This window comes from Trachypithecus francoisi, unplaced genomic scaffold, assembly GCF_009764315.1.
Source record: "Trachypithecus francoisi isolate TF-2019V2 unplaced genomic scaffold, Tfra_2.0 Lachesis_group4, whole genome shotgun sequence".
In the NCBI taxonomy this organism is placed as follows: Eukaryota; Metazoa; Chordata; class Mammalia; order Primates; family Cercopithecidae; genus Trachypithecus; species Trachypithecus francoisi.
Genome location: NW_022681469.1, coordinates 19278084 through 19303079, shown reverse-complemented (window position 1 = coordinate 19303079; position 24996 = coordinate 19278084). Strand labels below are relative to the sequence as shown.

The window sequence follows — 24996 nt, the reverse complement described above, 5'->3', positions numbered from 1 at the left end:
TCAGCAAAAGGGGCCCCATCCCAGGCAATGCCATGAGCTCTTGGGAGAGCGTCCCAGGGCGCTGACCCTCACCGTGCAGGCTGGCCTGAGGCACTGGGCTGGAAAAGTCCTAATGACCCCATCCTGCCTCCACTCTTCACCCGCAGTAGCAGCCCCTGAATGGGGCCTGCACCCACTGGGCCTTACGGTCACCACCCAGGAAGAGTTCCCAGTTCCTGTAGCGACCTCAGGTGTCAGACGTGAGGTCCTCCTGAGAAGTAACAGCTGCTCACATCTAGACAAAAGCTTCTTGGCGTTCCCTTTCCTTCCCTTTTCCATTGCGCCATCATGCAGGTGCAGGCTGGCTTGGGTGCGGTTCGTGGCGGAATTAGCGGGATGCGCAGATTTCTTCTGGTTTAGTCCCCACATTATTCCACTGTGAGCATGAGCAAGGGAAATGCTAAATAGATGCTACAAAATCTACGGTGAGCCGCTGAGTTTATTCAGAAGGTTATGTTCTCAGCCTTTATTCCAGGGCCCAATTTTCAGGACAAGCCTTTGCGGAACAGGAGGAGTCCTCTGAAGAGAGCAGCGCGTGAGCAGAGAAACACGCACGGCTTGGTCTTGCTGCCCGGCAGCTGATTCCAAGGAGGGGCTGGGAGGGGCCGATTTCACCCTTCCCTAGCAAGACTCGGAGGAGGTTCTTCCTACACAAGAAGCCCACCTGACCACCAGGGCTTCCTGGAAGGGAGCAGTGCTAGATGTCAGCCAGAAACTCCCCAGACCAGGTATTCTTCCAGGCTCGGGCATAAAGAACCAGGAGGCTTTTATTTTCTATTAATCAACCTAGTTGGAAGCAGAGCCATTGTAAAGGCAGAGAGGTATTGATTACAGAATTAAAGAAGGAAAACACTGCTTATACAATGTGCTGTTAAGCAGAAGCCTCCCCTGGCTACTTCAGTAAAATCCTCGGTAAGGATCGCCTGCAGTCACTGGCTGGACACTTTCTATTGTACTAGCTCCCATACAGCAACATTTCTAGCAGCAGAAAAACAGGAAAACCGCTCTCCAGGGAGATGTTCCTGTCCTGTCCTGGCCCCAAATTACCTGGCACCAGGCTATCACACTCCACCAATACTTCGCTGGCCTGGGTTTTCAGGGGTGGCACGATGATGGTTCGGGGGTTCCCCGTGCAGTGATTCTCCAGGCTCCCCTTGGTGTCAAAGGCGTTGGCATTGTTGTGCCCGGTGCGCTGCTGCACGGAGTAGGGGCTGGTGTTGCTGGAGGAGTCGGAGTAGGGGGAGTCGTGGACCGTGACACAGCTGATGACGTTTTTTCTCTGCTTGGAGACAGTGCTGAAAATGCAAAGGGAGAAGTCAGAGGTGGGAGAAGGTCATGAGGTGAGACACCCAACTAGCATTTCATGCCCTGGGGCAGGGGAGGGAGGCAGAGGGGAGAGGGCAGGAACAGGGCTTTTGCTCACCCTAACCCCGCTGGGGAGGCTGGCATGCAAATGTCCCCTGTGTAGCCGGCAGCAGGGGGACATGTGAAGACATGGAGACGGGGCTGGTGCTGGACCCACAGGTGCTTCTGGAAACTAGGGAGTGCGATGCTTCCGGGCTGGCCTGGGCTCTTCCTGTGCAGCAGAGCTCAGCAGAGCTGCAGGGGAGGCACCTGCAGCCCAGAGCTGTGTACAACCCCCGTGGGCCCACCAGAACGGAACATCTGAGCAAGGAGAAAACCAGCAAGAACCCAGCAACCTGGGGACCTGGCTTAGGAGTAAACCTTGCTGGGAGAAGAATGTCATAAGTTTAGGTTTGGTGCCTGTGGCCTGGCAAAGCTTATGCAGGAGGGAACAGAATGTCCAAGGAATGGGATGCAGTGTGAGGCTCTGAGGAGGCTACACCCACACAGCACAGTGCAGACGTGCCGTGGAGAATGCAGAGCTGGAGATGACACCCTCCGCCTCCTTGCTTTGAGTGTGCTCTGTGGGCTGTGTGCAGGCCACTAGGACCTCTGCATTCCCCTTTTCAGGAGCCAGGCCCACCTGTGGCTTTTCCACTGCCTGGGCCAAGGATCAGGGGAGATGGTACTGTACTGGGGCCTGGTGGGAAGGCCCCTGCCACGTTGATGCTGTGTGAAAGCCACTCTTGACGCCCTGGCCTTCATCTTACATGTGGAACTTCATACAATAGGGAGGCACTGGCTTTGGATGGCTCTTGGCCAGCATGTTTGTTCAGAGATGTTTACTTCTGTCTGTTTTCAAACTCAGTGAGAGGCTGCTGGTATGATGGATGTGAAATTTATTGTTTAGTGTGTGCTTATATAAGGCTTTAAAAATGAGTGTGCATCTATTTTTAGATATTGATCATTTATTTTTAAGAAATGAAAATTGCCTAGGCAAGCTGGTCAGTTTCCAGCTAATTGGATGAGAGAAGCCGCTGGTATTGATAGAGCCTCATAGAGTCACAGCCACCTCTGGGTATATTGCTTGAGGCCACACAGCGAGGTCAGGCTCTTCCCATGATGGATCTCCACCACCCTAGGGGCAGCAGGGAAGTGGGCAAGTTCCAGAGTCCACAGCAGCCAGGCAGGAGGGACAGAAGAACAGAGCCCTGCTGCTGAGCTATGGAAGGCTGGGGGAGCTGTGAGGTGCAGTCCCCAGGAGGCGCTGGCCCTGCTCCCCAACGCTCAGCGCTCCTGACATCTAGATTGGATAATTCTTCCAGTGGCTGGACACTGTCCTCCCTGGTTCAGGGTGCCTAACCGTGTTTGTGGGTGAGAACATGAAACTTGCAGTCAGCTATCTAACTTCAACATGTGCTGGTGACAGGGCGGTGGGCAGCTATTTAACCTCTCAGTGATTCAGCAGCCTCATCAGTAAAAGGTAGGTAACAATTCGACCTATATCATAGGCTTGTTTTGAGAACTAAGTGAGAAAGCACATGTGCTTTAAACGATACACAACACATGATAAGTATTCCATAATGGCTGCTATGATTCTTCTTCTTACAAGTTGTGTTACCTTATTTACCATGTGAAAACAGGTTTGCAAAAAACTTATCTAGGCAAAGAGAATTCTATCAGGGTGAGGACTTGCTGGAAAAGTTTCCTTTTTTCTAGTCTATGACTAAACCAGAAGATTGAAATGAAAGAAAATTAAAACTCATGATATCTTGGAGATCTATGCGGGGTACTACAGGGAATAGCTATACAAAGAAATATGTGTCTCTGCCCTCGAGGAGATCAAAATCTCAGTGGAGGACTGTATAAAAACATGACAAGTTAAATAGTAAAAGCTTTAAAATAACCAGTTAGAGAGAATAATGGATGTCACAAAGCCTCCGTGATTAACTGTCAGATGAATCGTACAGATGATAATTGTTAAGAACTCAAAAGAAGGTGAGGAATGAATTGGTTGCATATATTTATGGCTCTTCATGTTAACTTAAAGTAGATACATTTTAATTAATACAGACCCACACCTCCCAGTTATGACAGTTTAAATGTGAAATGTCCATATGCTTGTTCCTCAAAAAGCTAAACACAGAGTTACTATACAGCAATTCCATTCCTAAGTACGTACTTAAAGGATTGGAAACAGGTACTCAGATACAGGTAAGCCAATGTTCACTGCAGCACTATTAAAAATACCAAGAGGTGGAAACGACCCAAATGTCCATCGACTGGTGAATGGATAGAAAATGTGGTGTATCCATACAGTGGAATACTATTCAGTCATAAAAATGAATGAACGCTGGGAGGGGTGGATCATGCCTGTAATCTCAGTGCTTTGGGAGGCTGAGGTGGGAGGACTGCTTGAGGCCAGGAGTTCAAGACCAGCCTGGGCAACACAGTAAGAACCCACCTCTACAAACAATTAAAAAAATGAGCAAGGTATGGTGGTGTGTGCCTGTAGTTGCAGCTGTTTGGGAGGCTGAGGTGGGAGCCCAGGAGTTTGAGGCTGCAGTGAGCTGCGATCACACCACTGCACTCCAGCCTGGGTGACAGAGTGAGACCCTGTCTCCAAAAAAAAAAAAAAAAAAGAAAAAAAAAGTTCGGATAGATGCTGCAATATGGATGAATCTTGAAAACATTAAATGAAATAAACCAGACACAAAAGGACAAATTGTTTGAGTCTACATATATGAAATACCTAGAATAGGCAAATTCATACAGACAGAAAATACATTAGAGGTTACCAGAGGTTGGGGGCTAGGGGAGAGGAGAGTGGGAAATTACTGATTAATGGTATAGTTTTTGGTTGGGGCAATGGGAAAGTTCTGAAAATAGATAATGGTGATGACTATACAGCATTATGAGTATAATTAATGTCACTGAATTTACACTTAAAAATGGTTGAAATGTCAAATTTGTTATATATATTTTACAATTAAAAATTAATAGACTGAAACCACTGAATGGTGCACATTCAACTGTACAGGATGGTACATGAATTATATCTCCATCAATAACAAAGTCCAGGCCGGGTGAGGTGGCTCATGCCTGTAATCCCAGCACTTTGGGAGGCTGAGGTGGGTGGATCCCCTGAGATGACAAGTTCGAGATCAGCCCAACCAACATGGTGAAACTCCGTCTCTACTAAAAATACCAAAATTAGCTGGACATGGTGGCAGGTGCCTGTAATCCCAGCTACTCAGAGGCTGAGGCAGGAGAATCACTTGAACCCAGGAGGCAGAGGTTGCAGTGAGTCAAGATTGTGCCATTGGCTGGGCGCGGTGGCTCAAGCCTGTAATCCCAGCACTTTGGGAGGCCGAGACGGGCGGATCACGAGGTCAGGAGATCGAGACCATCCTGGCTAACATGGTGAAACCCCGTCTCTACTAAAAATACAAAAAACTAGCCGGGCGAGGTGGCGGGCACCTGTAGTCCCAGCTACTTGGGAGGCTGAGGCAGGAGAATGGCGTGAACCCGGGAGGTGGAGCTTGCAGTGAGCCGAGATTGCGCCACTGCACTCCAGTCTGGGCGACAGAGCGAGACTCCGCCTCAAAAAAAAAAAAAAAAAAGATTGTGCCATTGTACTCCAGCCTGGGCAACAGAGCAAGACTCCGTCTCACAAAAAAAAAAAAAAAAGCAAAAGAGATTGAGAGTCTTGGGCACTTTGCAGCTGTACATCAGGGCTCAGTGGAGACACCTAGAGAGTGGGAGGGCACTGACATCCAGTACAAGAATTACAAAGTGGGAGCTAGGTGTGGTAGCTCAGCCCTGTAATCCCAGCACTTTGGGAGGCCAAGGTGGCAGGACTGCTTGAAGCCAGAAATATGAGACCTGCCTGGGCAACACAGTGAGATCCCATCTCTACAAAAATAAAAACATTAGCTAGGCATGGTGGTGTGCGCCTATAAGTCCTAGCTGCTCAGGAGGCTGAGGCAGGAAGATGGCTTGAGCCCTGGAGTTTGAGGCTGCAGTGAGCTGTGGTCATGTCACTGCACTCCAGTGTGGGTGACAAAGAGACCCACACTCTTAAAAAAAAAAAAAATTAAAAATAAATAAAAATAATTAGGTACGGTGTCTGACATCTGTAATTAGCACTTTGGGAGGTCAAGGCAGGCGGATCATTTGAGGTCAGGAGTTTGAGACCAGCCTGGCCAACATGGTGAAACTTTGTCTCTACTAAAAATAAAAAATCCGCTGGGCATGGTGGCTCACACCTGTAATCCCAGAACTTTGGGAGGCCAAGGTGGGCGGATCACTTGAGGTCAGGAGTTGGAGACCAGCCTGGCCAACGCGGCAAAATCCTGTCTCTACTAAAAATACAAAAATTAGCCAGGCGTGGCAGTGTGCACCTGTAATCCCAGCTACTAGAGAGGCTGAGACAGGAGAATCGCTTGAACACGGGAGGTGGAGGTTGCAGTGAGCGGAGATCGCACCACCACACTCCAGCCTGGGCGACAGTGAGACTCTGCCCACCACGCCCCGCCCCCGCAAAAAAAAAAAAAAATCCTGGGTGTGGTGGCACATGCCTGTAATCCTAGCTTCTTGGGAGGCTGAGGTGGGAGATTGCTTGAACCTGGGAGCTGAGGTTGTAGTGAGATGAGATCGCACCACTATACTCCAGCCTGGGTGACAGAGCCAGAATCCATCTTAAAAAGAAAAAAAAGATTGCTGTCTACCAATAACCACAAAAAACAGTATCTCAACATATTTTATAAATATAAATTAAGTAAAAAAAAAAAAAAAAATTAGGAAGTGGGACACCAGGAGGTCTCTGAGCTAGGAGGTAGGGAGGAGGGATCTGAGAGCAGGGAGACGCGGGAAGCTGAGGACAAGGAGGGAGCAGGAGGGAAGGAGAGCTGCCTTAACAAGACAAGGGCAGTGAAACCTGCAGTTGTCTTCTGGGATGAGCGATGGGGAGTAATGGGAAACAACTGGTTTGCTGCAGTGTCTTGTGTAATAAGGGAACTCCTCCCACCCGGCACTGTTTCAAAGTGCTTGAGGGCCAGGGGAAGAGCTGGGAGCCATGACTGGGAGCAGCTGCTGGTTCCTGAGGGGTGGTGAGGAGGAGATGGCGCTGCCCTGCCCTTCACTCTGTTTCAGGCACAGCTACTCCTGAATGATGAACATGCCTCTGGTCATTTCACGAAACGCAGACATGTTCTGTTGCAGGTGCACATTCTGTGGGCAGAGGACCCCAGGTGAGGATGGAAGCTGACTCCCAAATGTGTCCTGGGAGCTGGCGCTGCAGTCCTAGCTCTGATGTTCCTTTACTGGTGTGGCTCTGGACAGTGTCCTGGATAACCTGTAACATCCATCCAGCTCCAACCTGCTCCGAAACTCATTGAGAGAGATTACTCATGGCATTAAAGGAGCCACTGTGAGGACCTCTGAAAGATTTCTAGAGACATTTTAAAATAGGAATGGTCTAGCCCTAATCTGGGGATGAAAGAGATCCTTTTAGTAGATGTACTTTACATATGGACCCAGATCTGGCAGTTCTTGCTGATCATATCTTCCTTAGGATGTGAGTAGTTTAGAAAATGAGAAATATTTTAAAAAACAAAAAGACAAAAACACACACTAATTTTGGCAAAACTGTAATCTGTCCTTGAGTAAAATTCCAATTGGGCATATTTGGAGCTCTTCACTCCAATGTGGAAATTGTGGAGAAGCTTCAGCTTAATGTGAAAAAGAATTTTCTAACTAGAACTATCTCAAGACACAATAGCCACTTCATGAGTCATTGAGCTTCTTGTCACTGAAGAATGGCTTCCTGGCATGAGTCTTGTGAGAGCGGACAGCTTGGCCTGGGTGACCTGTGAGAACTGAAGGCCATCTACTTGATGGAAACCCAACAGGTAGTGAGCCTCCCACCAAAGAGACTGAAGAATCTGAATGTCAGCGTCTAGTTATCGACAAGGAGTGTGGGATAAAACCTTTATAAACCCTTCCCGGGTCCCATCCCTTTGTTGTAGCTGGGGAGCCCCGAGCTTAATGAGCAAATATGTACGGCACGGCTTGATGCTGATTTGCCTGCCTTTTTGGATTTACAAGTGGCACATTTATTTGCAGAAGGTGAATTCATTTGCTAGCTGTTTTTCATCTCTTCCATTGTTAGAAAGCTCTGCGCTCTACCTGAACACACTATGCAGATTAGAGAACTAATGGGAAGCTGTTAAATGAGTCACTTTAGAAATGAGCACACATTTGAGATGACTACTGCAGATTCTTTAGGCTCGTATCTATCGATACTACCGAAATTCATCCCATGATTGCATTTAATTATTATTGACAGCTTATCAATCCCATTATGAGTTGGTTAATGCAAGTGAGAGAGAGAGCGATAGGAGCAGAATGAGAAATATTTGCTGAAATGGGCTTGAAAGAACATCACTTCTGAATAAAGAACAAAGCTGTCAGAGTTCACAATTGCAGTATGTTGTCATGGCAATAGATAATTTTCATCATTTAAAAATGATGAAAATAAATAAGGAGCTAAAAAGTAAAGAAATCCCTAAAGGAGAAAACACTGGGAGAAGATCAGATATAACCTGTGACCCCTTCCCTGTAGGGTCTTATCTGGAATGTGTCTCTGATTTCTATTTGCTAATCTGAGTCAATTTCATCCTTCAAGACCAGAGTCAAAACTCATCTCCTCCAATAACTTCTTTCACCTTTCTGATTTCATAGTCAATGATATATGTTCTATTACTATGATGCTGATTATTAAGTACAGGTAACATTTATTGGATGCATACTAACTACGGCTTAAAGTGCTTTATATGTGTTATCTCCTTTAGTCATCATGGAAAGATGATGTGGTAAAGAATGTGACTACTTTTGGCTGGGCACAGCGGCTCATGCTGGTAATTCCAGCGTGCCTCCAGACCAGAGTGTCCCTTCCTGATACCTGCTGACTTAGAGTCATCAGAGAGAAAAAAAAAATCTTCATTTTAATATGGCACATACATTCCATTCAAATGATTATTATTATTTTTAGAGGCAGGGTCTCACTCTGCCATCCAGACTGTAGTACTGTGTTGTGAGCAGAGCTCACTGCAGCCTCGAACTCTTGGGTAGAAGCAATCCACCCATCTCAGCTTCCCAAGTAGCTGGGACTACAGGCATGTGCCACTGTGCCTGGGGAATTAAAAAACTTTTTTTTTGGCCGGGCGCGGTGGCTCAAGCCTGTAATCCCAGCACTTTGGGAGGCCGAGACGGGTGGATCACGAGGTCAGGAGATCGAGACCATCCTGGTCTACACGGTGAAACCCCGTCTCTACTAAAAAATACAAAAAACTAGCCGGGCGAGATGGCGGGCGCCTGTAGTCCCAGCTACTTGGGAGGCTGAGGCAGGAGAATGGCGTAAACCCGGGAGGCGGAGCTTGCAGTGAGCCAAGATCGCGCCACTGCACTCCAGCCTGGGCGACAGAGCTAGACTCCGTCTCAAAAAAAAAAAAAAAAAAAAAAAAAACCTTTTTTTGTAGAGACAGGGTCTTGCTATGTTGCCCAGGGTGGTCTCAAACTCCTGGCCTCAAGTGATCCTCCCACCTTGGCCTCCCAGTGTGCTGGGATTCCAGGTGTGAGCCACCATGCCTGGCTCCTCCTTTCAAATTGTATTATCTGCATATTTATGTCTATGTCTATGTCTACACGTGTGTATATAAACACACATATATCACCAGTAAGATCATTTTTCCTATGACTACTTTCTAAAGAAATCAGAAACAGGGTTGCGGAAGGAGCCAGGAGTAGTCACCTCGTCCTTGTCCCATCAGATGCAGCGGAAGGAAGTGTTTGCTCTCCTTCCATCTTCTTCTGAAGCCCAGTCTCTCTCTTCCCAACTGGCCTGGGTGATTAGGACTCATCTCTCCTAATCACCTTCAATCTATCCACTGAGCACCACTCTGCCCTATGGTATCCAACCCTCTCCCACCCCTCTTCCTCCCTCTTCCCTGTGGAAAGCAAGGAGCAAACCAGGAAGCTGTGGCACATCAGTGACAGCTTTGTAATGTGACAGCAGCTGGGGACAGTAGGGTGGAGTGTCTCTTCTTCAAAATATACCCCTAAACCATTCCACTCAACCCACTGGAGTGTCTTAAACGGAGCCCTGTAAACAGGGTGTGGCAAAATCAGCTGGACAAAAGATCCTTCCATCATCTCTCCAGATGAGTCACATGACTGAAGTATCTTTCAACTGGGGATGTACTGTACTCAAAATGGAGAGACACCAAAGTCCCTTCAAATGGCACTGTGTGTTTGGGTTCCTTTGTTCCTTCACTCAAGCCTGATTCCCACGTCCCCATGAGCACGGCAGGAGATTGGCTGTAAGTAGCTTCTCAACCAATGGCAGGATGGAGCAAGCTACATGGTTATAGGTAGCAATGGAGGCTAATCCCACTTTGGGTTTTTTGCCCATGCAATAATAAATGAGTGTGTGTGGGTTTTGCTCTCTCTGTTAAATGGATGTTAATTTTTCAGGCCAAAGTAATTTGAGCAGCAGTTTATCAGTTTTCTAACCTTGCTTTATCTGTAATAATTTCTCTAGACTTTCAACTTAGTATAAAGAAGGAAAACATTTCGGGTCAAATTTTTTTTATATATAAACATGTTAAGAGTGACCTAAGTAACTGTTTCTATATCTAAAATACTGACTGATATTTATGAATCATTTTTCTTAAAGTTTTCATTTTTGGTAACGGTGGCTGAAACAATGGCTGCTTACACAGGCACAGTAAAGTGCAGCCTGCAGGAGGGCCTTGATGACCGAAGCAAAACAACCCACCTACCAGAAACATCCAGGTAACTCAATGAGTGGATACATGAGTGAATAATGGAGCTGGACAAAATCATTTCTAGCTGATCAGTTCACACAAGCCACTTTGGTTTACACACTTAAAAAATTACTCTCGGCCAGGCATGGTGGTTCACACCTGTAATCCCAGTACTTTGGGAGGCCAAGGCAGGAGAATTGCTTGAGCACAGGAGTTCAAGACCACACTGGGCAACATAGTGAGACACTGTCTCCAGTTCTTACAAAAAAAAAAAAAAAAAAAAAAAAAAAATTACCCTAATGACTAAAGGTTGTATGCTACAGCCTTTACAAGACCATTTCAGCGCAAGGTAAGGTTAGCAGGGGGTTCTGGATCAGGAGACATGTACCTATAAACCGTCCAAGAGAGTCCAGGAGAGAAAAGACGGCTTGTTCAGTATGTGTAGACAATTAAATGCTTTTCTAATCAAAATTGTCTATAAATATTTAAAAGAAGACCAGTTCTACTACTTAATCCTGGGGGACCCAGAACAATATCTGTTTGTCTCATCTTTTGGCCAATTCTCTAGCCATGACCAGAGTCCCCTTGTCCACAGTAATTCACTGAAAAGGAGTCCCTGGCTCCTCCCTGACCTTCCTACTTTTAAAAGAGCTGACTCCGCCCTTCTCAGTGCCATGGCTCCAGCACCCTGACAAATGCCCAGCACCAAGAGGGGGCTCAGTGGACAATACTCTAGACTCCCTGTGGCCCTGGCATGGTGCCCTGCACACAGTGGGTGCCACCACGGCATGGTGGTAGTCACGGGAGGGAGCAGGATGGAATTTGCATTTGTTGAATGAATGACTGAAATCAGTTATTTTTTGCAGGTTATTAAGTTTGCCATTTCTTCAAGAGCATGGCACCTGAGTCCCAACTCTGCTATTTAGAACCTTTATCAATTTGGGTGAGTCACCTACCTTTCCTGAGCCTCAGTTTCTTCATCTATCAAATGAGAATAGGAATACCAGCCTCGTGTGCCCCATCAAATGATGGAGGAGCTAGTGCGGGTGCAACATCCGGTGGATGTTTGCTATGATTCTCCTGTCTTTAGCTCAGGGGCTCCCAGCACCTGCCTGCCACATGCCCTGGAGTTCTCACGAGTGGAGCTGCTGGCCAGCCGTCTGCTGTGCAACTAACAGCGCCACATACGTGGGGTCAGGAATAATCATTTTGCCTTGGCTTTCTTTTAAAAATTCTAGGCTGTATCGTCTAGTCCTAGAGGTTTAGTGACACCCTCAATCAGGTCTAAAAGTCCCTTTGGTGGTGGAGGCACTGCCGTCCCTCTGAAGGTCATCGGCTGCCTGACTCTGGCTGCCAAGCTGAGGCTGAGCCATGTAGGGGAATCAACCAGCATTTCAGGCAAAGCTACAGCATTGGCACTGGGGTAAGTAGCAAATAGAAAACGAGGCTGGGAACACAGAAGGTGGGAATCAACATGCCCACGGCACAGGAGAAATCAGACTCAGAAACGAGGATGATCAACGTGTAGGAGGGAAGGTCTCCGTTGCTCCAGCTGGGACACAGAAGGGCTGGGGAAGCTCTTCAGCTGGAGAGGGACCAGGTGACCCCTCCATGTGGCTGCACTTGGGGGTGCATCCTTGTTTTCCCAGGACTGATGCTTCCCCTTGAGCCCCTCAGTATCTCCTGACAAAGCTGACCACCCTCATCTAAGGGGAGCTCCCTCCCAACCCCCTTTCCATCCTGAAGCCCCTTTTGGATAAGCTCCTGCACAGGGTTCTTGATCCTGTTCGCCTGCCTCAGAGGCTCTGCCCCATCAATCCCCTCACTTGAATTTGCAACCCCGCCTCCTCTACGGTGTGGACCTGCGAGACCTTTGGCCTTCAAAGCCCCCTCCCCTGCTGTTCCCTTAAGCTATTTTCCCTTTGAGTCCCCCGTGGTACTTTGCTCATTTTTATGGGATGGATACTCTGTTTTGTGTTATAATGATTTGCATGTGTTTCGTCTTGCTTATTACCCTGCAAACCTCATGAGGACACAGACTGTCTACCTTATTTATGTAACACCTGCAGTTCCCAGCATAATATCTTACACTAGTGGGGCCAATAAATACTGACTGTGTTAAATTTTATGATAATTCTGACTTCTAAGAACAAGTAATCATATTTCCCCACATTTTTTTTCTCATTCCAAAATGTAGTCACAATAATGTGATCACAATTACACAGTGGTTTCTCTATAAATAAAACAGCTACTGGTTTCTGTTTTATCCTACTCAGACTCAAATACACTTTCCTACCTTCTTGAGTGTGAAGACATTTTCTAAGGCAATAGCCATTGGATCTCTCTAGAAAACATTATTCTGGGAGCTCCCAGTCACAACTGCGGACAGCTGAAGCCTTTTGGATGACTCCCTAGCCTCAGTCTGCAGCTTCCCTATTCAGCCTGATGTGTCCGGCACATTTTCATGACGCTGGCAGGCTGGCAGTCCCTGCCACTCTTCACTGCGGGATGCTGTGGGACTCAGTGGCCACTGCTACTGTCTGTGGCTGTCCCTCACCTGTGCACCTGGCTCTCTCTCCTAGGTTTCTTTGAGTTGTTCCCATGAAGGTCCTCATCTGCTGCCCAGCCTCTTGGCTCTATCATTTCCTTCTGGGGGCCTTAGGGGCTGCCACGGAGGCAGGGCCATGCTCTGGCTTTGCGTTCCGCTCTCAGCCCTGTCAGCTGTCTGATTGCTGGAGAGGCGGCTCTCTCATCCTCCTTCTCAGACATGCTATTCAATTCTCTCCTGGGCACAGATGTGGAGAGTCTGTGTCAACTCAGATCTCATACGTTAGGAATGAGATTCCAATCTAGCTGATTGTCAGATTTTAAATTGCTTTTGCTTTCCTCCATTTGTGGCAAAGGGCTGGGCAAGGCTGCTAGGCCCTTCTGATGACCAAGGCTACCCACGTGTGGGTGGCTGCTCCAGGACAGGCTTTGGTCTGGGGCTGGGCAGGGCCATCCCCTTTGTGAAGAGACCGCTGAGCCCACGTGAGGACTGAACCGACAGTATTCCTGAGTGGTGGGGTGGGGCATTGTAGAGAATGGCCCATTGACTCCACTTGAGGCTGTCATTAAAAAGGGACCTGAGGCCAGTTCTGGACTAGGCAGCTGGGGAGTAAGGCAGTCCTGGGCTGCCAACGTATTCAGTGCTGTGCCTGGACCTTTGACCTGGGGCTCCTCTGGCACCTGGCACAATGCTGCGGCCACAAGTGCTCCACTACATTCTTCTCCGAAAGACAATGACAATTAGGCTGTACCTAATTGGTGGGAAGAGGACACTTGAAAGAGACATGTACTAACCCCACCTGGAAACAAACTAAAACCACTCGACTTCATTATAAAGAGGGAAGGGAATGTCCCATGAAGGAATAGTTATAATGAGAATGCTTTCATCAGTCTCTCTATGCATTTTGTAATGATTTCAAATGTGAGAATTTATTATCTAATCAAAGGATTTGTGATTACTAATTAGTTACATTGTATCCAATCAGGAATTAATAATTCGAGCCTAATTGTGAATTAGAGTTCACGTCCCGCTGCGGGATGTGTACTGACTGGCAGTGCTGGGCTTGGGAGGGGCAGGCCTCCCTTCCTGGGCTCTCGGTCTCAATGCAAAGGAGCCAGTAGGGTGGGATCATGAGATTTTGGGCTCTACAAGGCCACAGGGACTCTAGGGGTGCAGAAGGCCAGGAAGACAACTGTTCTAGAAGGGTTGCTCAGAACCTGAGCTGAGTGGCCCAAACAAAAACCACATTTTACCGAAGTCTGGCTGGGCAGTACAGAAAAAGAGGCTCTGGCGCCAGGGTTAATAGTTTTGTAAATATAATAAAGATTTCCTCCCTCTCCCCAGGAAGCACACAAAGACTAAAATGAATTATTATTACTTTGGGATAAACAGTAATGCTCTCCGGGTGAAGAGCCAACTGGCAATTTTGAAAGATTAGGTTAATCAGACAAAGGGAAATTTCTGATTAATTGGACAATTACTTCGTATTCTGAGTGAGCCAAGGCAATGTCAGAGAAATATCCTGACCAACTGGGAATAAATTCACTAGCCCGATTTTTATGGTCTCAAGTTCCCCAAATGTATAGGGCCTATAATTATTTTTTAAGACCAAAGTGATTCAACATTATTTTGGTTTTAAACAATTATGGAAAACCTGTTTGACATTCTCTTGAAATAACTTTAGGACCACAGTAGATGGCAAAACCAAACTTTAGGGGTCAGAAGAGAGGGATCCTTATGTTTGATGATGGAAGATGGTCAGACCCACACACAATGCAAACCCTCCCGGCTCCTTCCTGGAAGGCTAAGGTGGCACCGCCTCACCTGGTGGGGGCGTGTTTCTGTTCCTCCTCCTCGTCCGTGTCACTGCTGATGGTGATGACGCTGACCGTGGGGCTGGGGGTGTCGGGAATGACAATTGTCTGCCGCTGCCGCTCCCGGGTGGTGCTGGAGGCCACGTCGCCCCACCCACAGGTGACCGAGGTGCTGCAGGCCGGGCTACTGTGCACCATGGCGCAGCGGGGAGGTGTGTTCTCCTTGACTCGCTTGGATCGCTGTGGGGAGCTGATGGCCTGAGAGGAGGACACCTCACAGGTGGAGACATTTCTGTAATGAGAAAACCACACTTGCACACAGAGGAAGGTCAGGCCCCACAAGTCCTTCGAAGGAGCCCAATTGCCTAGAAACACCTGCTTTGCCAAATCTCTGTAAAACAAGTCAGCGGCTGGACAATGAGTCTCCATCTGTGACTGGGAATGGGATCATTCAGTAAGCGGCTACACAGGCCTTCTCTGGGCTCTGGTTTGGATCTACATGCCTGCTCCCAGCAGGACAAAGCGAGCAGCCGGGACTTTCAGAGCAGGGAGGGGGCTCTTGTGCCCCAGTCTCTACAGGTCTTGTAGGAGCAGATGTCATGCCAGGATTCCAATTGTGTTTGCTCCAACACAGTCCCTTGCCTTCAGGGTCAAGGCCCTACTTCTGAGCTCTGTCTTGTGTCATCCCTTCAAAGGTACTTAAGTCTTGTTTTGGGGGTGGTGGAAGAACTGGTGTTTGCCACATCAAGCTTTGGTTTCCTTGCTAATGGTTATTCTACTGAAACATTTATTCCTTAAGAGTTTCAGGATCTATTTATTTTATTTTATTTTTGAGACAGAGTCTCGTTCTGTGGCCCAGGCTGGAGTGCAGTGGCGCGATCTCAGCTCACCGCAAGCTCTGCCTCCTGGGTTCACACCATTCTCCTGCCTCAGCCTCCTGAGTAGCTGGGACTACAGGCACCGGCCACCATGCCCGGCTAATCTTTTGTATTTTTAGTAGAGACGGGTTTCACGGTGTTAGCTAGGATGGTCTCAATCTCCTGACCTCGTGATCCGCCCGCCTCAGCCTCCCAAAGTGCTGGGATTACAGGCGTGAGCCACTGCACCCGGCCAAGAGTTTCAGGATCTAAAGGACCTAACCTTGGTGACTAATGGTTCAGTTTTCCTTCTTTCCTCCTCTGGAAAAAGAACATGACCATCAAAAGTATTTGTGTGCATATAATTGCTAAAAACCTTAAAAATGATTTTTCTGGATTTTGTCTCGTGGAGCCTCATGGGAGGCTCAGTCTAAATTGTAATAGAAAATTTGGAAAAGTGTAAGAGGAAAAAGCACTCTTAAAAAGAGACCTTTTAATCTTAATTTTGATCAACTTGAAATTCCTTACCAAATTAACCAATGTGATTTTTGGTAACTTTAGGGGAAAAATACTTTCTCCCCTCCCCATTAGATCCTCACTGACTCTGGCACAGGCTGAACATCTTTTATCTGAAATGCTTGGTCCAGAAGTGTTTTGGATTTTTGTTTTTCTTCAGATTTTGGAATATTTGCATATACATAATGAGATATCTTGGGGATGAAACCCAAGTCTAAAGACAAAATTCTTCTGTTTCATATACACCTTATACACATAGCCTGAGGTCATTTTATACATTATTTTAAAATAATTTTGTGCATAAAACAAAGTTTTCACTGAGACCACATGTCAGGTGTGGAATTTTCCACTTCTGGCATCATGTCAATCCACAAAAAGTTCTGAATTTGGGACAATTTTGCATTTCTGGATTAGGGATGCTCAATCTGTAGTATCTATGCAGTGAGGGACTAACACCAATGTATAATGAAACTCAGACTTTTATATGTCTTTAGAGATTCTAGCACCTTCTAGCTAAAGGGATGGCAGTAAAATGAAAATAATTCAATAAAGGTGGATTTATTTTTCTATCTAGCTAGTGCCAGATACATTGCTTGCTCCTTCCTAGGGACTGGTAATACGTTTCACTGGTAAGATTGTACCATTGTCTGTACTTACTATAAACCTATGTATTTGTTGTTGCTAATACATTACGATTTTAAGATTATGTTTTTCACTACCAATGGTTTTAATATCTCCACTTGGCATTGTTAAGGAAAAGTATGCCTGGCCACATCCACAACAAGGGAGAGACTACTGGTCTTTCAGACTGTTTTGCCTAAGGCATTGGTCTTAAAAATAAGCAAATACATAACTTTCACTATAATTATATCGATCTTGAAATGTACTGGCAATGAGCCTTCATGAGGCCAGCTGGGTGGTGAGTAGACAAAAAGGAGGGACTTGCTAAACAGCTTGGGAGGCTAAGGGTTCTACTGCCCCTACTCAGCCAAGGTGAACCACAAAGATGCTAAACTCAGTCCTAGGACAGACTAGTGTTCCATGTGACCTTGCTGGGCATGACAGCCCATGAGGATCGAGACAGTGGACTTTGTTGCCACCCAGTCTAATAATGACATGGGTGAGCTGTCACAAGGCTGCCACACAAAAGCGTTCTGGAAAGCTGCCAATGATCTGAGATAAATTTTCCTGAGTCGTCAGAAACACCCAAATAAGGAATCTTGAAGGATGACAACTTCAGCCCTTGGATGAATTTTTGAATGAGAATGAAAAGAAGAAGGCCTAGTTTCTGGTATCCAGTTATATGAGGAAGCAGAAAACCAAAACCACTAGACATTTTTTAAACCGGATTTCTCTTGATTAACTTATCACAAATAAGCAATTAAGCACCTCAAAGCTGTGCCATTAGGAAGAGATGTAGGAGCAATCCTGTAGTCACACGATCTCTCTCTCACTCTCTCTGTCTGGCTTGGAAATCTCTATTTTTTAACAAGTCAGGTTTATTAAGGTATAACTGACATATAGTAACATTTCTCCCTTTGAAGTGTTTGATGAGTTTTGACAAATGCACAGTCATAACCCCCCACTACAATCCAGACTTAGAGCTTTTTCCCTCAGGCTTCTTTGCAATCTCCTCCTCTCCTACTGGTCTCTGGCAAGCCCCGATCCGATCTCTGTCTCTATGTTTTGCCTTTTCCAAAATGCCATATAAATGGAATCACACAGCATGCAGCCTTTTGTTGACCCTGATTTTTTAAAGTGTTCATTGAGATGAGAATGGATTTAAAGGGAACGGGAAAGATTCATGTTCTGCTGGTTAGTGTCTGGTATTAAACAAGCCATTGCTTATATTTAAGCAAGGTGCTACATCAGTTAAACTTCTGATCTTAGATACAGAGAAAGCACATTTCTTTAGTATTTTTAAAACATTTTTTAACACCTTCAACATTTTAAAACATTTTTAAACAAGTATTACGGTAAATCGTTTCCAAAATGAAACTTCAGGTGAGGCTGAGTGTTCTCTGGACAAGTAGAGAGTGACAAAAGATCATTTGCTTCACCAAACTTTAGTCAGGCTTGTGAACCTTCTCCTAGGTCTAACTGTGCACTCTGCTGTACAATCTCCTTTTGGCAAAAAACCCTGCTAAGTCAGTTTAGCAAGAACCCACCATCCTTGATATCTGATCACCCTTGATGTTTGATTAGGTTCCTCCATCTCCAGGTGTGATGTCTGATCACCTGGGCCTGTCATTAGCAAGAATCCTGTTAGGTCAGTTGAGGCAGAATCTCCCTTACCCTGATGCTTCCTCTTAGTAACTTCCCATCCACCCACACTCCCCAACCCCACCTTGGCTATAAATTTTCACTTGCCCATACTGTATGGAGTTGAGCTCAATCTCTCTTGCCCACTGCAAGATTCCGTTGCATCCACCCCTACACTATTACCACGGTCTTAAACCAAGTGCTTCCTGCAAACCCTAGGCCAGTCCATGTGGTACTGGATGTTTTACTAACCACTGCAGGAAGAGGAGTGCCCCCGTCCCATGCAACTGTCCCATGTTCAGAGCGGGTGCTGATATTCCCTAATCCTAAACTACGTTTCTTTAGCACTCACATCTCCTTGGATTTCTCTTCCCTAGGGTGGCTCTCACCACCTACCTCACAGATGACTGGTGCTGCTTACTCTTCCGAGAGGAGGTGGTGCTGGTTGGCTGCTGCCGCATCACGTGGGCCACGCCCACATTTAAGGGCTGGGCTGCTGGAAGGGTCACATGACCGGTCAATAGCGCAGGCTGCTGCATGATGGGATTGTAATGGCTTCCGTGAGCATGCGTGTTCCTGAAAGGGAGCCGGGACAACATGGTGCCTTAGAGGTGTTCTAAAAGCAGAGCTCCTCTGTAAGATCAAGCTTCCTCCCCAGTTAAATGCTGACTGCAGTTGGTTATTTCACTAACTGTGCGGCTGCTAAAGGGATGAGCCATGTGTGCTCATTGCGTGGGTTTCTTCTACTCATAAGGAGTGGAGAAACACAACTGGTTGTGAGTGAGAAAGAGGACTTTCAAGTGGGAAGAATGCCAAGTGCACCGGCTCCGAGTTCTTAAGTTCTAGGGACAGGAGATAAATATTTCCTCCAACTTTTAAAGTCCCTGAGCACGTAGGTGATTATCCTGAACAATATTTTATTTTAGAATTTACAGGCCAGGCATGGTGGCTCACGCCTGTAATCCCAGCACTCTGGGAGACCGAGGCAGGCTGATGGCTTGAGTTCAAGAGTTCGAGACCAGCCTGGGCAACATGGCAAAACCCCCTTTCTACTAGAAATAGAAAATATTAGCTGGGCATGGTGATGTGCACCTATGGGCCCAGCTACTTGGGAGGCTGAGGTGGCAGGATCACTTAAGCCTGGGAGGCAGAGGCCGCAGTGAGCCGAGATAGTGCCACTGTACTCCAGCCAGGGTGACAGAGCAAGACACTGTCTCAAAAAAAAAAAAAAAGGTTTCACCTTAATTTATAAAAATAATTTTTAAATGAAGAAAAAGTGGAATTTACAAAGTGTCTTCAATGAGTTATTTTATTCCACTGTGATGAAGGCAGGATATCTTAGCAATACCATTTCATTAATGAAGAAATAGTACTTTACGTGAAAAACAAACTTTGAAGCCTGGGAGCCATATGCTTCTGTGTGTTAGGAAGTGTTAACGTTCTTTTGAATTACCTCAGTGGCTAGAACAATGCTCAGGCATGTAGCAGCTGATCAATTAATTACACGCTTGCTGAATGAACAATTAGATTAACTGAAGGTTGACTAGACAAGTATAAAGTTGGTATTAAATCAAAATTAATAACAGTCATGATAGAAATACTGGCAGCCCTCATCCTAAAAATGGGTTATGTTTCAAAATTCTTATAATCTGGGTTGTATGAAGCTCAAAGCCTTGTTTTCCCACAGAAATGTTAAAGGTGGTGACTGACTCAAAGATTTGCCCATAAGAGCTCATTTAACACATAATAAAATTCAGAGCTAAAGGATAATTCATTTGAATTTAAAAAAATTATAAGAACCTATTGTTGCAACATGGGGAAAAGGATGAATAGGAAAAAAAAAAAGTAGATGAATACTTTTGTAGGGATTTTGATAGCGTCTTTTGGGCATTTACATGGACTTTAGAAACTCATTACGGCTTTTTTCTTTTTTGAGATGGAGTCTCACTCTGTTGCCCAAGCTGGAGTGCAGTGGTACAATCATGGCTCACTGCAACTTCTGCCTCCTGGGTTCAAGCGATTCTCCTGCCTCAGCCTCCTGAGTAGCTGGGATCACCGGTGTGCACTGCCACGCCCGGCTAATTTTTGTATTTTTAGTAGAGACGGGGTTTGGCCATGCTGGTCAGGCTGGTCTCAAACTCCTGACCTCAGGTGATCTGCCTGCCTCGGCTTCCCAAAGTGCTAGGATTACAGGCGTGAGCCAAGAAACTGATATTATGGCTTCTTTATTTTGTTGTAGCTCTTTCTCCCATAGACAGATGGCATTCTTTCTCCTTTGAGTCAGGCCCAGCACTGGTACTTCTGTTTCTTAGCCACAATAATAGATATTCTTTGGCTCGCACAAGAAATGGAGAGAGACCAGGAAGAGAGTATGCTGGCTTTGGATGTCTTCTGTGGTCACTAGGTAAGAGATGTCAAAAAGAAAGGAAGGAGGGAGGAGAAATAAGAAATATGTAGGAATTAGTAAGTGTATGTGTATTTCTGAAATTAGATGAGCTATCAATGCTGAAAAACAAAGGGGGAAAAAAGGAATATGTTACGTGTGGGGTCTTTTAGGAGAAACAGGGGCGAGGGAAAAAAAACCCAGTTGGTCAGACAGCTTTCCACTTGGCTGCTCCTAATGAACTGGAGGAGGAAAGGCGATCTTGCTGAGCATGGGCCGATGTGATAGCAGGGAGGGAAGATGACAGGTTTATTTAATGCCTGTCATGTACCAGGCACTGTGATGGCACATGTTAAATACAGGCCAAGTGCTTTGTATTTTATCTCAATTTAAACCTCCCAACAATCCTGTGAAGTAGGCATTAGTATCCCTTTATTGAAGAAGAAACTGAGGTGCATAAAGGTTAACTTGCCCCAGGTCATGAAGAGCCAGGATTGAACTCAGCTCTACACGGTTTGAGATGGAGTCTCACTCTGTTGTCCAGGCTGGAGTGCAGTGGTGGCATGAGGGTGTTGCCAGTGGGGAAGTGAGTGGGACTGTGGGGAAGGGCCCAGATACTCTGTACTAGGCAGAAAATGAAGTGGAGGAATGGAGGAAGCTGCAGTAGGGGTCTGACTGGGGGCTTATATCACCACCTTTCTACTTTTCCCTGAGAAATCCTTTTTTTTTTTTTTTTTTTTGAGACGGAGTCTCGCTTTGTCGCCCAGGCTGGAGTGCAGTGGCCGGATCTCAGCTCACTGCAAGCTCCGCCTCCCGGGTTTACGCCATTCTCCTGCCTCAGCCTCCCGAGTAGCTGGGACTACAGGCGCCCGCCACCTCGCCCGGCTAGTTTTTTTTGTATTTTTTAGTAGAGACGGGGTTTCACCATGTTAGCCAGGATGGTCTCGATCTCCTGACCTCGTGATCCGCCCGTCTCGGCCTCCCAAAGTGCTGGGATTACAGGCTTGAGCCACCGCACCCGGCCCCTGAGAAATCTTAATTCACAATAGCCGTGTAGGTCAGAATAAGAACTGTGGGAGGCTCCCTGGGTGATATGGAGGCTGTCAGGGGGTTGAGGGGAGTGACCTGCCCTGATATTCGTGCAGAATGAGAGATAGCCCAAAAGGGCCGTGAGGAGTTGGGGACAACTTGGAGGGCTGCCATCTGGCTCTGCACTGGTGAAGGGGGCCACTGTGGTGGTGTTGGGGGGAAGGTACAAGGGTATCTAGCCATAAAAATAACAGAGGAGTGCATCTATGAGGAAATCATGAGTTGGACAGGGAAGAGTTCTGGAAACAGATGCAGGGGGTATGCAGTGCTGGCAGGCAGTCAGGTGGATGCCTCTCGGGTGTGTGGGAAGTAGACTCTAATCTGTAAGATATGCCTATTAACTGAAGAGGCACACTCAGCAAATATGCCAGCATTTACCCTTCCAAATAAACCCCATTCTGTCAAATCTTCCCGTGGGAGGTCAGATAGACTCTAGAGTACCCCCATCTCAAACATCTTCAGAACACTTTCTAGAATTGCTTAGGGCTTTGGGGACCCTCTTCTGCATTCTTTCACTGGTGACAGACTTGTTTTCTGAACGTGGAATTTAATTCTGAGAAACTACCAAACATCATCCAGAACCAAGTCTGGTGAATTACACTGATGATTAAATGATATAACTGAATTCTGGGTGGGAATGACAACTGAGCATAAATTAATGAAGCAGGTTTTCTTGTATCCTGGTATATTATTTAAAAATTGCTTCTTGTTACACTGCACTCATAGTCCACACAATATTTTTAAAAGCTTTAAAAAGCTCTCTACAAACCAGGGAATTCAAGTATAGGCCGGCCTGGCAGCCCTGTGTCTGCAGTGGACATGCCTCTCATCCCAGACACACCCACTCACCCTAGACGGGCTTCCTGCTTACCTCCAGTCCGCCAACTGCTGGGTGCCTGCCATGGTCTCAGGAATGACGGTGGCGTGCTGCACTGATGTGTGGGTGGCCACTCCAGTCAGCTGCTGCCATGCTGGGGGAAGCAGGATCTGCTGGGTCCCACTTGGCCAAGCCTGCTGTAGAACACAGGACATGTGCAATGACCATGTTTGCTAATCACATAATTGATTTGCATGAATCCACACTTATTCTGTGCCTAGGGTTGTGCTAGACATTCTTATGGGTGTGAGAGTGAGGGCCTGGTCTCTGGCCTCAAAAACTAAAGTAAGGGAGATAAACAATGAACATACAGACTGGGCGCGGTGGTTCATGCCTGTAATCCCAGCACTTTGGGAGGCTGAGGTGGGTGGATCACGAGGTCAGGAGATCCAGACCATCCTGGCTAACATGGTGAAACCCCGTCTCTACTAAAAATACAAAAAATTAGCTGGGCGTGGTGGCGGGCGCCTGTAGTCCCAGTTACTCGGGAGGCTAAGGCAGGAGAATGGCGTGAAGCTGGGAGGTGGAGCTTGCAGTGAGCTGAGATGGCGCCACTGCACTTCAGCCTGGTCAACAGAGCGAGACTCTGTCTCAAAAAAAAAAAAAAAAAGAACATATATGAACTAAGTACAAGATAATTAAGTACAGGGACACATCTGTATGGAAGGGATTCATTTATGTTGAAGAATGATTTCTTTATAAATTTGCTCTAATGAGCAATGCTTGAAGTTTCTCAAAGTTTATTTATTTACTTGTTCTGTCCCACAACCATGTACAGGGGATTAGGGTAGTTGAGTTGGGCTAGATGAGGGTGACTGCTGGCCCTCAAGAAGCTTTCTGCCTAGTGTCCTTTATTTAACATTTTACCTTTGATTTATCAATTAGAATCTAGGTTCCAGCTTGTATTGTCTTCTAAGTTTACACAATTCTAAGATCACCAAATATCTGGAATCTACATCTGAGAGCAAGCAAGTATGAAGTAAAATTCTTAGCTGTGACTATAGCTTAATTGAGAATTACTTTGATTTCTCAAAGCAAAAATGAGACAGGTGGAAGTCACTGCTTGAATCTAATTTTTCTAGAAATCTAAAATGAACGTTTGTAATTCTTGATAGATTCACTGGTGTGTGTGTGTGTGTGTGTGTGTGTGTGTGTGTGTATGTTGTGTTTTAAGCTCTTTTTATCCACGATCACTATTCTGCTTGTCTTTGGTCATTAGATGATTTAGACTGAATACCACTGCCTAAAGTTGGACACTTAAAGGATAGTCACTAGGTAAAATACCTTTTGGACAGATCAAATATTTAAAGGTTTGATATCTTAGCTACCTCTCTTTCTATCAGAGTGGATGTGACTAACATTGGGTAATTTATTGAATGCAGTGTTCACAGACTGTGCATGTGCTCAATGTGGGTGTTTTATATGTACAAATAAGCACTTCTGGAAATGGATTACGGATTTGAGTCAGGGCTTAAAAAACATTGATGCTTATAAAAATGATAGAATCACATTTGAGAGCTGAGTGGACCAGTTCACCTATTCCATTATTTTCATGTTGCACCTGAGGCCCAGTGAGATCTCTTAGATGTTTCTGATACTGTTTGTTTGCTTTTGATATAGGCAGAAAGCTCAGGGACCATAGCTCATACCATGAGTGCTTAATATCTGTTGATAAAATGAAAGAAGCAACTCCACAAAGGCTATTAACTGCAGTTAATTGTATTTCAGGTTTACTTAATTCACAGAATGCAGAAACATAATTTAATTGATTAAAACAGTTGCAAATTCCAAATATTAAATGAATAACAATTTTGTTTGCTGTAAGGTTTCTACTAACTTAGCCACCTGGAACTCATTTCAGATCTCATGAAGAGCATTAGTTTTAACTAATGTCATTTAAAAAAATAAATCTTGATATCAAGCTAAGGTTATCATTTTTCTTCTATTTCCCTGAAATGGATTTTAACATTTTACCTCAAAGAGATGGGGTAGAAAGACTATTTTTGACTTATTTCACTGATTGATATGCTTGGCTCATTTGTGACAACACTTCATCAGACATTTTTATAATTTATTACTACTACCAAGAATGCAGCGAACATTTCTTAATGCATACTGTGTGCCAAACACAGAGTTAAGTCATAAATGGGTTTCTGACTACTTCTTTTTTTTCTGACTTCTTAACACCAGTTCTGTGAGGTAGGGACTGTTATTTTCTTCCATTTCTCAGATTAATAAATTGAGACACAGAGAGGTTAATTATTAATAACTTGCCCAGAAATATGGTAAATCAAACATACACATTTATTGCCTTCTTTACACTCAACTAAAATGACAGTAAAGGAATAAAAAATACAGATTCATAAAGGCAAAGAGAGTAGGACAGAGGCAATCACCATTAATAACATTTTAGAAGCTCAAAAACTGATAGAGGATTAC

The 24996-nt window shown here is 45.7% G+C and overlaps 1 protein-coding gene across 8 annotated transcripts in view; it reads right to left on the bottom strand.

Moving 5' to 3' along the window:
• HIPK2 (homeodomain interacting protein kinase 2) overlaps positions 1–24996 on the bottom strand; it is a 221726-nt gene that overhangs the window by 21085 nt on the left and 175645 nt on the right. For 6 of the 8 annotated variants that reach the window (XM_033193363.1, XM_033193360.1, XM_033193358.1 and 3 more), the window contains exons 10-13: positions 22552–22694; positions 18605–18784; positions 14584–14865; positions 1087–1334 (exon numbers count right to left, since the gene is read on the bottom strand). In XM_033193363.1, coding sequence (XP_033049254.1) covers positions 1087–1334; positions 14584–14865; positions 18605–18784; positions 22552–22694 — 853 coding nt within the window. The remainder of the gene's footprint in view (positions 1–1086; positions 1335–14583; positions 14866–18604; positions 18785–22551; positions 22695–24996) is intronic. The other 2 variants (XM_033193362.1, XM_033193364.1) reach the window with 1 other exon arrangement.